This window comes from Vulpes lagopus, chromosome 21, assembly GCF_018345385.1.
Source record: "Vulpes lagopus strain Blue_001 chromosome 21, ASM1834538v1, whole genome shotgun sequence".
In the NCBI taxonomy this organism is placed as follows: domain Eukaryota; kingdom Metazoa; phylum Chordata; class Mammalia; order Carnivora; family Canidae; genus Vulpes; species Vulpes lagopus.
This window is the reverse complement of record NC_054844.1, coordinates 8,561,578-8,577,740: the sequence shown is the minus strand read 5'-3', so window position 1 is coordinate 8,577,740 and position 16,163 is coordinate 8,561,578. Positions and strand designations below refer to the sequence as shown.

The 16,163-nt window shown below is 39.4% G+C and overlaps 1 protein-coding gene across 1 annotated transcript; it reads left to right on the top strand.

The window, feature by feature from the left end:
• Positions 1 to 3,593: 3,593 nt before the first annotated feature.
• Positions 3,594 to 15,392, top strand: NECAP1 (NECAP endocytosis associated 1). Its single transcript, XM_041736772.1, has 8 exons — positions 3,594 to 3,719; positions 9,264 to 9,364; positions 9,521 to 9,625; positions 10,315 to 10,396; positions 11,227 to 11,335; positions 11,422 to 11,605; positions 13,224 to 13,326; positions 13,660 to 15,392. Exons 1-8 carry the CDS (start codon positions 3,625 to 3,627, stop codon positions 13,706 to 13,708), a joined length of 828 nt encoding a protein of 275 aa, XP_041592706.1. The 5' UTR covers positions 3,594 to 3,624; the 3' UTR covers positions 13,709 to 15,392.
• The last annotated feature ends 771 nt before the right edge of the window (positions 15,393 to 16,163 follow it).

The following is a 16,163-nucleotide window of genomic DNA, read 5'->3' as shown; positions in this document are numbered from 1 at the left end:
GGCTAGGACCTCTGGGATGATAATTAACAGAAATGGTGAGGTCATAAACTTTTCTCGTTCTTCACTTGTTCTTGATCTTAGCAGAAAAGCATTCAGTATTTCATCATTAGGCATGATGTTAGTTGTAGGTTTTTATAGATGGCCTTTATCAGACTGAGGAATTCTCTTTCTATTCGAAGTTTGCTAAGAGTTTTTATGATGAGTGACTATTGAAGTTTTTCCTATTTTTTTTTTTTTCTGCTTCCATTGGGATGATTATGTGCTTTTTCTCTATACTGTAACCTTAAATTCTTGGGTAAATCCCAATTGGTCATGATGCTTTCTCCTTTTTTTGCAGGTTGTTGGATATGATTTCTTGGTATTTCGGTAAGAATTATTGCTTATGAGGAAATATGGCCTATAGTTTTCTTGTAATAGCTTTATCTGGTTTCAGTATCAAGGTAAATGATTGTCTCATAAAAAATAATTGTTTTTTCTCTTCTAGTTCTTAGAAAGCTTGTAAAGCATTTATATTATTTCTTCCTAAAATGTTTGATCAACAATGAAGCCATCTGGGCCTGAAGTTTTCTTTGTGGGCAGGTTTTCAGTTATTAACTCAATTTCTTTAATAGATATAGAGCTATTCAGATTTTCTATGTCTTCTTGAATAATTTTAAGTACTTTATACACATTAATGACCATTTAAGTTACTGAATTTATTGGCATAAAGTTGTTCATAATTTAGAGATGTGGACTTTTACTTTTTCATTTTAAGCCTTCTACACTCTGAATACCTTGAAAACTATAAGTTCGTGAAGTTGAAAATGTTGGGAAGTGGCTAGTAAGTTAAATGATTATACTTAAATACTTAAATGATTATACTTAAATAGAAATCTTATATTATTTAATAATTAGTATTGCCTACTATGTAGATGACATTGTGCTGGGTCCTAAAAAAGCAAAGTTCTTGCCTTTATGGAGCTTATGGTTTAATGAGAGATATTTGAGGCATATCAATAGATTAGGGACAACAGAAGCAAGTGGAAGCATTAGAGAAAATTCATCTGAAGTACCTAGTGAAAGTCAATCAAAGAGAATCAATCAGAATTAATGATTTCACGCATATGTGGAATTTAAGAAACAAAACAAATGAACAAAGGGAAAAAAGAGAAAGAAAGGCAAACCCAGAAACAGATTCTGAACTGTAGAGAATAAACTGATGGTTACGAGGGGGAGGGGGATGAGGGTATGGGAAATAGGTGATGGTGATCAAGGGGGGCAGGGGCTGTGATGAGCACCAGGTGATGTATGGAAATGTTGAATCACCTGAAACTAATATGACACTGTATGTTAATAATACTGAAATTTTAAGTGAAATTCATTTGCTTTTTGTTTCTTTAAATCTTGGATCTTTTTCTACGGCCTTAATATCAAGATATATTTTAGAATATTTTTTATGGGACACCTAGGTGGCTCAGTGGTTGAGCGTGTCTGCCTTTGGCTCAGGTCGTGATCCCAGGGTCCTGGGATGGAGTCCTGCATCAGGTTCCCCACAGGGAGCCTGTTTCTTCCTCTGCCTATGTCTCTGCCTCTTTCTCTGTGTCTCTCGTGAATAAATAAATAAAATCTTTTAAAAAATATTTTTTTGTTATATATATTCTAATATGTATATTTTCTGTTGATAGGTGTTCATGTTGTTTTGCATTACTATTACAAACAATGCTGTAATAAACATTGTACCTACTTTACTGTGCATATAAGAATGTCTCTGGGGATCCCTGGGTGGCGCAGCGGTTTAGCGCCTGCCTTTGCCCCAGGGCGCGATCCTGGAGACCCGGGATCGAATCCCACGTCGGGCTCCCGGTGCATGGAGCCTGCTTCTCCCTCTGCCTATGTCTCTGCCTTTCTCTCTCTCTCTCTGTGTGTGTGTGACTATCATAAATAAATAAAAATTAAAAAAACAAAGAATGTCCCTGGGGCACTCAGGTGGTTCGGTTGGTTAAAAGTCTGACTCTTCTGCTCAGGTCATGATCTCAGGTGGTATGCTCTAGCTAGCGTTCTGCTCTAGTACTGAGGGTGGAGTTTGCTTGAGATTCTTTCTCTCCCTGCAGCCCACTCATTTGTGGGCTCTCTCTCTCCCTCTCTCAAAATAAAATCTCTTTTTTAAAAAAAGATTTTATTTATTTATTCATGAGAAACAGAGAGAAAGGCAGAGACACAGTCTCCATGTAGGGAGCCGGATGTGGGACTCGATCCCAGGTCTCCAGGATCATCACCTGGGCCAAAGGCAGGTTCTAAACCGCTGAGCCACCCAGGCTGCCCAAATAAAATATTTTTAAAAAAGTGTCTAAAAATACCTATTAGTGGACTTACTAAATTGCAAGTTACATACAATATTTTGATCAATTCTTTCTCTTCAAAATGCTGTATCAATGTACATTTTCAGTACTGATGGATGAGAGTAGCTGTTTCCCACATCCTTGCCGGGGATATATATCATGTCTTTTTGAATTTTAAGATTATCACTTTGCCAGGTACGCAATCATTAAACGCAGGTTTCCAACTAATCAGTATAACAAATTGGCTAAGACCACTGCTCTTGTACCCTGACAGACTTGACTTCTTACCTTGGTCTTGACCTCCGCTATCCCTGCTAATTAAGTTGGTTCTAAGTGATGGCGTTGTGGCAAGTTTACATATGTGAAGTGTACGAAGAACTTATTCATGGAAAGAGCTCAATAGGACTTATAATAGGACTAGGGCCAAGTAGCGGGCATTAAATAATAGCGATTTTGTCAGGAATTGAGTTGGTCCCATTCAAGAGTTTAAGAGGGTCACATTTTCCAAAGAGATATCCAAAACGCACACCGAAAATGCGGCCAACTTTTTCAACAGGCGCTGTTCTGTAAAAACGGAGATTAAAAGATGCAACTAGGTAACTACTCAGGCTGGGCATTTTTAACAGTCAGACGCTGGAGGGTTAAAATCCACCATGCCTACAACTGGATCATATATTTAACTGTAGCTACCTGGTTAGGGATTACCAATGAGCAAATACCTCTTTTCTTTCCTTTTTCAATATTTATTTATTTATTCAGAGAGAGGCAGAGACACAGGCAGAGGGAGAAGCAGGCTCCATGCAAGGAGCCCGACGTGGGACTCGATCCCAGGTCTTCAGGATCACACCCCCGGGCTGCAGGCGGCGCTAAACCGCTGCGCCACCGGGGCTGCCCGCAAATGCCTCTCTTCTGCCTGGAAACTATGGTTAAAAGTGGTTCTTGTCAGAAAAAATTCTCCAGATTTCAAGATGGTCCACCTCTTCCCTAAGCACTGCAGCACCAGCCCGCAGCAAGATGGCGCCTTTCCCTAATCACCTTTCGGGAATGGAGATTTCCATAACGTGCATCACGCGCTGAAAAGGCAGTTTTGCCATTACCCAAGATGGCGAACAGTGTAGCTTCACGGTTTCCAGCTTTCAATATGGCTTCCCCAACCCGTACCTCTGGAGGTTAATTTCAGGAACCAAGGTAAACTCGCGCGGAAGTAGCGTAAGCGGAAGTTGCGTACAGCCCAACTCCCTCCCCCACCTCACGGCCACCCGCGTTCCTATGCCCCGCCCCCGGTGGCGCGGAGTGCAGACCCAAAATGGCGGCCGAGTTGGAGTACGAGTCTGTTCTGTGTGTGAAGCCCGACGTTAGCGTCTACCGGATTCCTCCCCGGGCCTCTAACCGCGGTTACAGGTACTAACCCCGAGGCACTGCAGCACACGCATACCGGGTCGGGGATGACAGTTTTCTTCTCAGGTAGCACGCTGCGAGTCCCTTGTCACTGCCGTCTCTGGGTTGTCACCTTGCTAGCCTCCCCACCTGGGTTGTTATTACTGTGCCTTTCTGGTCTTTCCTCACTGTGGAATGCCATTACCGCTTTAAAAAAAGAATTACCATCTGCATCCTCCCACCGCTCCTCCCTTGGGCCCCTCTGAGTTACCCATCCGCTCCCCTTCGTCCACATCCAGCCGTGCCTGCTCCATCGCCGATCACCTTTCGTTCGTTTTTTTCCTGCGTCCTTCAGTTTGTCACCCTTGTCGTAACTCCCTCCCGCCCTCCCACTCACACACGTTTCCAGTACCCGGTGCGCATTTGTTGGTAATTATTGTGTTGGTCATTCTGTAGGTGATATAGTTTATCTTCTGTGCTGTTGTCTTGCTACCAAATATCCACCATTTGGTTTTCCCTTCAGTTCTTTTCCTAGTGGGCAGGGGTTATGATTATAGGGTTTTCAGTGGTTGTCCATCATTGTGTTTCTTTTTAGTACCTTTTCTTGATGAAAACATAGTATTTCCTATTTTCCTTCCCACCCTCCCTTCCTGACCTCTCCCATAGCTTTTTCCCTCGAATTAATACAGCATTTTCTCTCTAGGGCTAACTAACCACCATGTAATCATCTCATGACGATGAGGTTCTGAGGATGCTGTAGGAAGTCGTGAAGTCATGTAGTGGAAAGAGTTAACATGTTAACTGGGTTGCATGTTAAAAAATATGAGTATGGACTCTGAAAACTTTGCAGCTGTGTGATTTGGGGCAAATCTCTTCACCTTTCCAATCCTTAGTTTTCTCATCTGTGAAATAGGGGGGAAAATCATAATAAAACCTGCTCTAGTTATGTACCTCAAAGAAGTTTTTGAAGGGTTAAATGAAATAATATAATAAATGTGAAAGAATTTAGGAAACAGTAAAGCAGCATAAAAGGATATAAGATATTGTTCTTATTGTTCTCTGACCCACATCACCATTATGATTTTCCTCTTGGCATTTAGTATTATATTGGCTCTTGTCTTCCTCCTGTGTCCATTATTTTGCCTCCTTACTGGAGGTTCATTCATCATGAATCAGTATCTTTGTGCTTACTGACCTGTGCATTAGACCCTGTAGGTTGTACCTTTTGGCAAAGAGGTAGTCCAGTCTTTCATTCGGATTCCCAAGTTGACCATGAATAGGAATCAACATGGTTTTTGATGGTAGTTACATGTAGTAATTTGTGTGATTCAGCTGAGACATCAGCCCCTCTTGACACTTCCATTCTGGCTTTGGAATGCTGTGTGTGGTTCCATAGTGCCTATGCTTATCTTTGTCCTAGTACTCTTCTTTTTGTATTGTAATTAATTGCTCTATCTTCTGCTTCTCCAGTCTAGTTATGAACAACTTGAGGTCTTTCCTAATTTTATGGTACCAGGGTCTAGTATAGTATCTGGCACATGGAAGAAATTATAGTAGATTACATTTAATCACGTAAGTTAGCATTGATTGAACTATTTACTTTCAGGTTTTTTTTTTTTTTTTTTTTAAAGAACTTCTTTCTTTCACCCATCTGTATTCTCTGTGTTCACTTCCTGGTTTATCCACAGCCTTTTATCCTTATATCAGTTAACTGCACTGAGCCATCAAAACAATTTAATTTTCCTCTTTTTCTTGTTATCTATGTTTTCCATGTTTATTATTGACATTTCTTATCCTCCAAGAGGCATTTTATCACTGAAGGAAGAGAACACTGTTTACAGCGAGATTCCTGTTTATTTGCTTTTGGCAAGACACTTAACTTGAACTGTGGTTTTCTTATTTTTTTTTAAAGATTTTATTTTATTTATTCATGAGAGAGAGAGAGAGGCAGAGACACAGGCCGAGGGAGAAGCTGGCTCCATGCCGGGAGCCCAATGTAGGACTCGATCCCGGGACTCCAGGATCAGGCCCTGGGCTAAAGGTGGTGCTGAGCCACCTGGGCTGCCCTTGGTTTTCTTATTTGTAAAAATGGATATACTACTAATTACCTTGCAGTATCCTCTCAATTTTCATAAAAATGGGCATAATGCTTGGCACATAATAGGTGCTTGATAAATGTTACTTTTATGTCTTTTTGTCTGTCTCATCTTTTTTTACAGAACCCATTTTACGTTATGAGCATGACTTTTCCTTTAGGCTGCCATTAAAGGAAAAACTAGGATTTTTAGGAAGCAGGATGAATACTTTTTTTGAGTGACTAATAAGATTAGAGGGAATGAACGACTTTGATCACCTAGTGTAAGCTATTGCTTCTCAGCTTTCAATGACAATTTAGATCGATGAGAAAGTTATGCATGATTAAGAAATAGTTTCCCAAGCTATAAAACTGTTTTTATATTCATTACTGCCCTCCTCCTCATCTAAATCAATAGTATACTCAATAGTCTGTTTTAATATAGTGAGAGGAACACTAGATTTTGAAGTTAGGCATTATTACTGTGTTACTGTTCTTCATTTAGAGAGACAGAGCTGATAGGCTTTTCATGCCTATTCTACATGGTAGTTGTAAGGATTGTTCAATATTGGCCACTAGTCTTGCAAGATACTTATAAGATAGGGAACCTGTCCCAGGAAACATACCTAGTAGGCTTGTTTGTAATATATTCAGCATATTATGTTTATCTCATGGTGGCATGATAGAAGTAATGACTCATTAAAAGAAAAAATTAAAATACAGGACCTTTAAGCGTTGTAGTCTGGATCAGATTCAAGTACTTAGCGTCTTTGAGACATGCCATCAAGAGAGGAGGACATGACAAAGATTTATCTTATAAATCCTGTTCAAAACCTGTGCTAATTTTCATTTTTCTCCTTCCACATTGTTAAATTTTTTCTCTCTTTTTTTAAAGATTTTATTCATTCATTCATTCATTCATTCATAAGAGACACAGAGACATAGGCAGAGGGAGAGGCAGGCTCCATGCAGGGAGCCTGATGTGGGACTCCATCCCAGGACTCCAGGATCATGCCCTGGGCGGAAGGCAGGTGCTAAACTGCTGAGCCACCCAGGGATCCCCTTGTTAAACTTATTCTTGTTTAGATATCCTGTTACCTTTCTAACTTGCAAGTGTTAGTCTTCAGGTTTCTAAGGGATAAGTTTTGTTTTGTTTTAAGATTTAATTTTTAAGTAATCTCTGCATCCAGTGTGGGGCTCAAACTCATAACCTTGATATCAAGAGTCAGTTGCTCTACTGGCTGAGCCAGCCAGGTGCCCCAGGGTGAGTTATTAATAACTTATTTTGTTTTTTTTCCTCACATGCTGACAAAACAAAATCACAAATGCGGTGCTTTGTAAAATTCGTCATATTTAAATGTCTTAGATTTCTTTCAAATTCATTTATCACACAGATTATAAGCATTTAGTGTGTGTTTTTTTTCTTTAAGATTTTATTTATTTATTCATGAGAGACACAAAGAGGCAGAGACATGAGCAGAGAGAGAAGCAGGCTCCCCGCAGGGAGCCCAATGTGGAACTTGATCCCCAATCTGGGATCACGCCCTGAGCTAAAGGCAGACACCCAACCCCTGAGCTACCCAGGTGTCCTTTTTTTTTTTTTCCTTAATGAGTATTTAGTGTTTTGTATAGTGTTTCCATGCACATCTATATCTCTAGCCCATGTCTTTCCTAAACTCCAGACTCCTATTCAAATGCCTTCTCTGTATTGTTGCTTGAAAATATATTTGACATCTCAAACTGCATATTCAAAATTGAACTCCTGATCTTTCTTCCCAGAAAGATCTTGTTATACCTATAGCCTTTCTGTCTCAGTTTTTGGCAGCTCCTTTGCTCAGGCTAAAAATCTTAAGAGTCATTCTTGACTTCTCTCTTCTACCTCACATTAAATCCATTAGAAAATCCTGCTTCTTTACTTTATATCTAGAATCTAGCCTCTATTGCTGCTCTATCTTCCTAGTCACCATCATGACTCCTAGATTACTGCAGTGGTCTCTTAATCCCTGTGCTTCAGCACTTACATCCCTACATTGCTTCTATATACAACAAAGTAATCCTTTTAAATAAAAAGATTGGGTGCTTAGGTGGTTCAGTAGTTTAAGCATCCAAGTCTTGATTTTGGCTCAGGTCATGATCTCAGGGTGGAGATGGGTGGGATGGAGCTCTGTGTCTGGTTTCATGCTCAGCAGGAGGTAGGGTGTCTCTGCTTGAGATTCTGTCCCTCTGCCCCTCCCCTCGAGTGCATTCTCTCTCTCTCTGTCTCTCTGTCTCTGTTTCTGTCTCCCCCCCCCCTTTTTTTTTTAATATTTTCATTTATTCATTAGAGAGACAAGCAGGGGGAGAAGCAGGCTCCATGCAGGGAGCCCGAAGTGGGACTCGATCCTGGGGTTCCAGGATCATGCCCTGGGCCAAAGGCAGACGCTCAACCACGGAGCCACCCAGGGATCCCTCTCTCCTCCTAAAATAAATAAATAAATCTTTAAAACAATAATTACTTTCAGATAAAAAGGAAGATCATCTTTCACCTCTGCTTAAAATCTGTATTGGTTTCTCCTTCACTCAGAATCAAAGCCAGAGTTCTTGTAAGGCCCATAAAATTTGGCCCTGTTACCTCTTCCACCTCATCTCTTAATTTATTTTATTCTTACTGCAGCAGCTTCTTTTTTTTTGAGGGCAGACATTCCATTCACACTCCCACCATAGCACCTTTGCACTAATTGTTCCAATCATGGAATCTCCCTCTCCTCCAATATCTGCATAAGTAACTTTTGCTTCCTTCACATTTTTACTCACATTTCACCTTATGAATAAGTCCTCCCCAGCCACCCTCTTGAATGCTGCAACCTGTTTGCTCTTGTACTACCCTCCCAATATCCTTTTTCTGCCTCTGCATTTTTTTTTACTTTAGCACTTAACCATCTTCTGAGATACTGATTGTCTTACTTATTTTTAATGTTTTTTTATTGTTTGTTTTCTATTGTAAACCTCACGAGGATACGAGTTTTTATTTTGTTCATTCACTGTTGTACCCCAAGTACCTAGAACAGTGTCTCTGACTTAATACTCACTCTGTAGATATTGGTTGAATTCAGTGAAAGATAATACACTTAGGGATTTGGGAAGGCTTCTGTTACTCACTATAATTCCTTTAGTAGACTTTGTTGTTACCTGATCAGTAAAACACTGTTTATATAAATTATTATCTGTGGTATGGAAATGGTTATCGTTATGGTAATTTAAAAAAATTGCTTGTGTTTGTACTTAACATGTTTTTATTGATGTTTATTGGCCAATACTTAAGTAGTAAGGATTTATCTGCTTTGGGCTATATGTAGCAGTGACCCTCTGTAGAGGGGATTGTGAGTTATTCTTATTGATTAACAGGTAGAAAGAGTAAGCAACCCAGGATGGCGAAATAAATATGGCAAATGATTCTGTATAGATTTTTAGTAACTAAAGACGTGAATTGGAGGCTTCCTATTTTCCTATCCTAGGGCATCTGACTGGAAATTAGATCAGCCTGATTGGACTGGTCGCCTCCGAATCACTTCAAAAGGGAAGATCGCGTATATCAAACTTGAGGATAAAGTTTCAGGTAATCTGTGCTGGTGACTCTAACATATTAAGAGTATTAGTTTGATGCACTTTTGTAAGTATATTTAAATTCGGATTGGAATGGAAATACTTGTGAACAGAATAGTTATAGATTTTTACTTCCTTTGCTTAAAGAAGTCTTTTACTTACCTATCAGGGGAACTCTTTGCCCAGGCACCAGTAGAACAATATCCTGGTATTGCTGTGGAGACAGTGACAGATTCCAGCCGCTACTTTGTAATCCGGATCCAGGATGGTACTGGTAAGGAATCTGGGATTTTGAATGACATGAGATTAGGTAGATGGGTAATACACTTCAATGAAAGTGTGTCCCAGTTGCATTTATCGTATTTAAGTTTACTAATTTTTTCCTCCCCTTTCTCCACAGTTAACTATAGCTGCTAAAGAACAAGGATTAACATGTTATTTGTAATAGATACGAACGCAAGTTCAAGACGTGATAATACGTAGACATAAATAAATCAAAATATCTAGCTAACCAAATAATTAATACATATTGCCTATTCATTCATTGTTTGTAGTGGGTTTTGGTGGACTGCCTTAAGTCACCTATGTGTAGGGCAATCATTCTCTCTTTTCCGTAGTCTGTATCAGAGGTTGGCAAACTTTTTCTCGTAAGACACAGATAGTAAATATTTTAGATTTTCATTCTCTATTGTAGCTACTCAATTCTACTGATGTAGTATGAAAGCAGCCATAGATAGTATTTAATACAGATTGGGGTAACTGTGTTTAGTAAAACATTATTTATAAAGACAAGCGATGGCAGCATTTGGCCCTTGGGCTGCATGTAGTTCGTGGTCTCCTGGGCTGTGAAAGAATGTTTCACATTTACGGACTTGATCTAGTTAAGGTAACTGTTAATTTTCACTGGGTGCAATATTCCCTAAGGGATACTTCTTATTGTGAGTATTTCTGTCTTTCTCACAGGGCGTAGTGCTTTCATTGGCATTGGCTTCACAGATCGGGGTGATGCCTTTGACTTTAACGTTTCCTTGCAAGATCACTTCAAGTGAGTGAAACTTGTCCTTTAGTTACCTGGTTAAAAGGTTTTGGAAGTGCTCCTTCTCAGTTGAATGGACGCTATTTCTTTTACCTCCTGGTTTCTGTATTTAGTCAGCTAGTTCATTATACATTGGAATCTTCCCATTCACTCTTTCCTTACATTATCTTATGTGTTCTTTCCTTGTACCCTGGAATCTGTTTTTGGTTCCTTGTACAGTGTTTTGAGATGCTTTTACTTCTTTCTTTGGGGGAATTGGCACTTGGTTTTAAGTGGCTGAGAGGAGCATACAGAAACAGGGCTGTATGGGAGGTTTCTGGGGAGTTGTGTGCCAGTTTTGTTACGTTGTATAGTTGACATGTTTTATGTCTGTGATAAAATTTCTTCAGCCCACCTGGTTTTGGCACAGTGGTAGCGCATAGCACCATGCACACTGTCAACTTCCTACTTTAAGGGCATGCATAGGCATAATTCTGCTTTTCTGCCTCAGAACTCTGAAATTGTGGAAATCCACTCAGTTGGCACAGGGATGCAGCCTGGAAGGACTGAGGAATTAACACTCCCTCAGGGGCAGCCCTCAAACATGGAGTATGGGAATTGGCAACTAAATGCCCTCCTTTGGAGGGACAGGTTAAATATGTATTCTATGTGGTTCCTCAGTGATACTGAACCCTGTTGCCCTCTTTCTTGGCTTTTCTTCCTTTCCTTCCTCATTCTTAATGTTCCCTCAGTCTGCTTTCTGGAATCCTGTTTCACATAAGTTAGTTACATTCAAATTTGTGTGTTGGACTCTGCTTTCAGGTGATCCCAAATTAAGATAATTTACTCTTTTACTGAAGGTGGGTAAAGCAGGAATCTGAGATTTCCAAAGAATCTCAGGAAATGGACAATCGTCCCAAGTTGGATCTGGGCTTCAAGGAAGGACAGACTATCAAGTTGAGTATTGGGGTAAGTATGGTTTCTTTCCCCTACTCTCTCTATTTCTATAATAAGCTTGTGACTTTTTCTTTCTCTTCTCTGTTTTCTCTTTGTAGAACATTACAACCAAGAAGGGAGGTGTTTCTAAGCCCAAGACCACAGGGGCTGGGGGTTTAAGCTTGCTCCCACCCCCACCTGGAGGCAAAGTCACTATTCCCCCACCATCCTCCTCAGTTGCTATCAGCAATCATGTCACTCCACCACCCATTCCAAAATCTAACCATGGAGGTAGTGATGCAGGTAAATCTATTAATTTTAACTTTGAGGAATCATTGTATCTTAGGTTTTAATTGGGTAGCACCTCTTTGCCAAAGAGAGAGTTGATGTTTTTGCTAATAAATGGCATTTGGTACTGACAAGGTGATTCTTGCAGCGTCTAGTAAGGAATTAAAACTTTTCTAATGAACTGAGAGTCATGGTATTTGGTAGGTTCTTTGTCAGAAAATGAATAGATATTAAAAAGACTAATTTCTTCATTGTACCTTGGTTAGACGCTAGTAGGCTTGAGAATCAGATGGACTAATATTTTGGTCGTAACTCTGCTGTTTTATATCTGAATGGATTTAGTAACATTATTTAAATTTTTTGGTCTGAATATCCTTATCTGCAAGATGGAGACTTTAAAATTGCCCCAGGATTGTAAAGGTTAAATGATGTGACAGCACCTAGCATGATCCATGAAACATAGTAGCCATTTAGTAAATGTTATTTTTTAATCTTTTCTGTTTCTTCACAAAGGCAGTTGGGAGAAAATTAGACAGCACCTGGGTTTATGAATATATTTTCACTCTTCTGTACTATCTGGTGGTTGGTGGTCTATTCTTTTTCAAGAATAGAGTTATTTCTGTTTCGAGAATGAGAACATTAGAACTTGGAAAGAAATTTTCCAAAGATTAGAGAAGCAGATAGTAGAATCTGGAGTTTTAGCCTAATGTATTGTGGGGATGCAGAGCATTTATATCATTGATTGCTAAGAATAAACTTTCTCTTTCTGGAATTTTGAGGTAAAAATGGTTATATCCTACTTTTCATAAGTTTCTCCAGGGATAATGTCTAAGATTTATTATTTTTTTAATGTTTTTATTTTTAAGATAATTGTAGATTCACATGAAGTTGTAAAAAATAAGACAAATCCTTTGTTCCCTCTACCTCGTTCCCCTAAGTGGTAACATTTTGCAAAACCAAAGTCAAATATCACCAGGAAATTGATGTCGATACCATTTACTGATTTTATTTAGATTTCACCAGATTTATGTATTCTCATTTGTGTGTGTTTTTAGTGTCTCATGTGTGTGTTTTTAGTTCTATGCACTTTTATCGTGTGTAGGTTCCTAGATCCATCACCATGGTCAGGAAACAGAACAGCTCAATCAGTACAAACCATGATCAGAAAACAGAACAGCTCCATCAGTACAAGGATCCCTCATGTCATCCATTTATAACCATACCTACCTCCTGCATCCTGCCCCACACCCCCTCACTAACTCTAGGCAATCACTAATCTCTTCTCCATCTCTGTAATTTTATCATTTCATGAATGTTATATAAATGGAATCATAGAGTATGTAACCGTTGGGGATTGGCTTTTTCCACTCAGCATAATTTCCTTGAGACTCATCCAAGTTGTGTATATTAATAGTTTCTGTTTATTGCTGAGTAGTGGTTCATGGTGTGGACATACAACAGCGTATTTAACCATCACTCATGGAAAGACATCTGGGTCATTTCCAGTTTTTGTCTATTACAAATAAAGTTGTGAACATTTGCATATAGCTTTTTGTTTGATAATACATTTTTATTTCTAAGATTTTTATTATGTTTTCCTTTTTTTTTTTTTTTCTCTTTACTGTGTGTTCAGATATCCTCTTAGATTTGGATTCTCCTGCTCCTGTCCCGACATCAGCACCAGCTCCAGTTTCTGCAAGCAATGACTTGTGGGGAGACTTTAGCACTGCATCCAGGTATGAGCCTAGTGAAACCACAGTACTCTCATTCAGGGTACAGAGGATATGTTACAGTCAAATGAAAGCTTGTTCTGGGAAAGCAGGGCATTTGCAGGTCATGCAGAGTGTTTGGCAGGAATTCTGGGTAAGGAAGTAGAGGAGTGCTGGGGATGGTGGGGTAAGAAAGCTGTAGGATGGAGTTGGAAGTGGGATATCAAGCCTCAATAAGTAGATTTTCTGGAGATACAGTTTTAGAAATTCTGGGCAGCAATTTCTCGGAAGCTATTACATTGAAGAATGGAGTAGCTATCCTAATTTCTTTGGCTTTCTCTCTGTTCTCCTGTCTTGCAGCTCTGTTCCAAACCAGGCACCACAGCCATCCAACTGGGTCCAGTTCTGAATAGCATTGGCAGGACATTAAGGACAGACTTGAAGAAAAAAATGACCTTGAGGGCACCAATCTGTGAGGGAAGTTAGGAACCCCTTCTCTCCCCAGAACCAAAATTACTGGACAATCTTTTTCATAGTTTCTCCATTGCATTCAAATTGGTTTATGTCACTCCCCTATGTTGTTACTTGCTGTACAGCCAAGAAAGTATGTCCTTATCTCCTGTTCACTAGTAAGGCAGGGGAATAGTGGGTCTTAGCATACTTGTGGCTGACTATGCAGGGCCCAGAAGGCCATGTCTCTTTGAGGGGGGAATGAACTCTACCATCTGTAAAATTTTTCTCCATCATTTCAATTCTTTAACTTAATTCTGAATCATCTCATGACCCTGTGTGCCTCTTTGTGAAGCCCTATTTAGCAATTTCAGGGGAGACAGAAACCTTGAAATTTCCTTTTCCTTTAACCTAAGACCCTAAAAATGGACCGAGTGACCTCAGTGTTTACAAATTCAGAGTTTTGATTGGGATAGGTATGAAGAGAGACCCGTTTCCTGGGTCTCTGTTATATATCCTCCTTCAGGCTTATCCTGCTCAGTGAATATCCAGTGCTGGGTGCAGCTCCATCACCCTGTCATGTGTTTACATGTTTCTTCCTATGCTAAGAGGGTTTTGTCAGTGGCACTTTCACTGTTCTTTTGTTTGTTGAATGGTGCAACATCTTTGACTAGTGGGTCTCTTGGATGAAGGAGATTCAGGGGACCATGTTTCCCAAGTTAGGTTGTAGAGAAGTGTTTACTTTCTTGCAGCTCCATCTAGTTGCTGCATTTGAAGCGTGGCATTACTTTGTATTTGCCCTATTATTTGACCTGAAGTTGAAGGGTTTAGAGTTTTTAACCTGATATGTAGAGCAGAGGGGTTGAAAGCACATAACTCTCTTTCAGTACCCATGTTGCCTTGCTGCCTGGGTATCTGGCCCCTTTCCATAAACATTTATTTTTCAGTCCATCTAGCTCTTCAATAGTAGAAAGCTGCTGTTCATACATCATCATTTATGAAGGAAGTCGGAGAGTCCATGAAGCTAGCTGTGAGAGGTTTGCCTGAGTGATGGCTTTGATACATTGTCACCTAGGGCATCTCAGAAGCAACTTACTCTCCCACCACTTTCCCTTCCCTCTACCCCACCATTCCTTTTACGATGCTGTGAAGAGAGTTCCCTTTCTTAGATGAATGGGCACTATTCTATTTTGTTCATTAATGGGCAATTTTGAGAATGAACTGGGAGGATATCTTTTCTTCCTTTAGCACTTCTTTGGATGTGTACACTCGGACTGAAGGGAGTCTTATATTTAGTTTCAAAATGCATTCTCTCTTCTGGATTTCTTTCTTGACTTTTTAACTTTGGGTCCATTTTTTTTCATTGCCTCCTGTTCCAGGCAGCTCTATTCTTACAGAGCCATGGCAGGACATTTTAAAATTCGAATAGAAAACACTAAATGGAAAGTTCTATAGAATCACTAGTGACTAACTACTGGGAACCTATTTTCTCAATCTTCCTCCATGTTGTGTTCTTTGTATTCTCAAGATGATAATATATTATGTATTTGAATTGCTGAAATTAAAAATGAAATTTAAAATATATGTATATAAAGCATATGCTGTATTGGTGCAATAATGGTAATTAAAAATGTGGAAAAAGGTAGTGTCTCTTTTATCTTTTGGTTTGCCTATTTCAGTGCCTTTTTAATATAACTGATCCAATATAAATGGGCCAGTAGGTAATAAACAGACATTTTATATCTATTACTCTTTTTCTTAAGAAATAGGGCTTTTAAGTTCGGGTTAGACTTGTACGCTCATGGTTCTAAACCCACAGAGCACTCCTTATACAGATCATTTATATGAATTATTTATTTGCTGGTATAGTTCACTTCATTTGCTTCAGATTGTCTTCATGATCTAGGCCACCTCTCATATTCCAGAACTATCATCAGCATAAATGAGGAGAATCAGTGTAAGAGGTGGAACTGATTCAGAACCATAAACTTTGGAACCCAGAAAGATCTTGGAGTTCTCATTCAGTGATTTTTCACAGAAGGTGAATCAGAATGATACATGTGCTAGCCTTCTTTCTTTCTTTCTTTCTTTTTTTTTAAATAACATGCTGCTCCCTCCAGAGATTCTGATGCACCTCCTCCATTTGCTCTCCTAGAGTAGAGCCTAGATGGCTTTCCTAACCATGGCCTTTCTTATCATTACTGAGGCTATGAGGCACTGTCATTGATAGAAGTGTATCATAAACCTCAGATTTTATTTGGGGAAAAATGTGGACAATCTTTTTTTTTTTTTTTATTTTTTTTAGCTCAGTCCCCTCAGTTAAACATTTGTATCTCCCTTCACAGTTGTAGTGTGAACGTTTATTACTCCATTTCCTCCATTCTGATAACCTTCTAGACAGGTGGCTTGCCTCT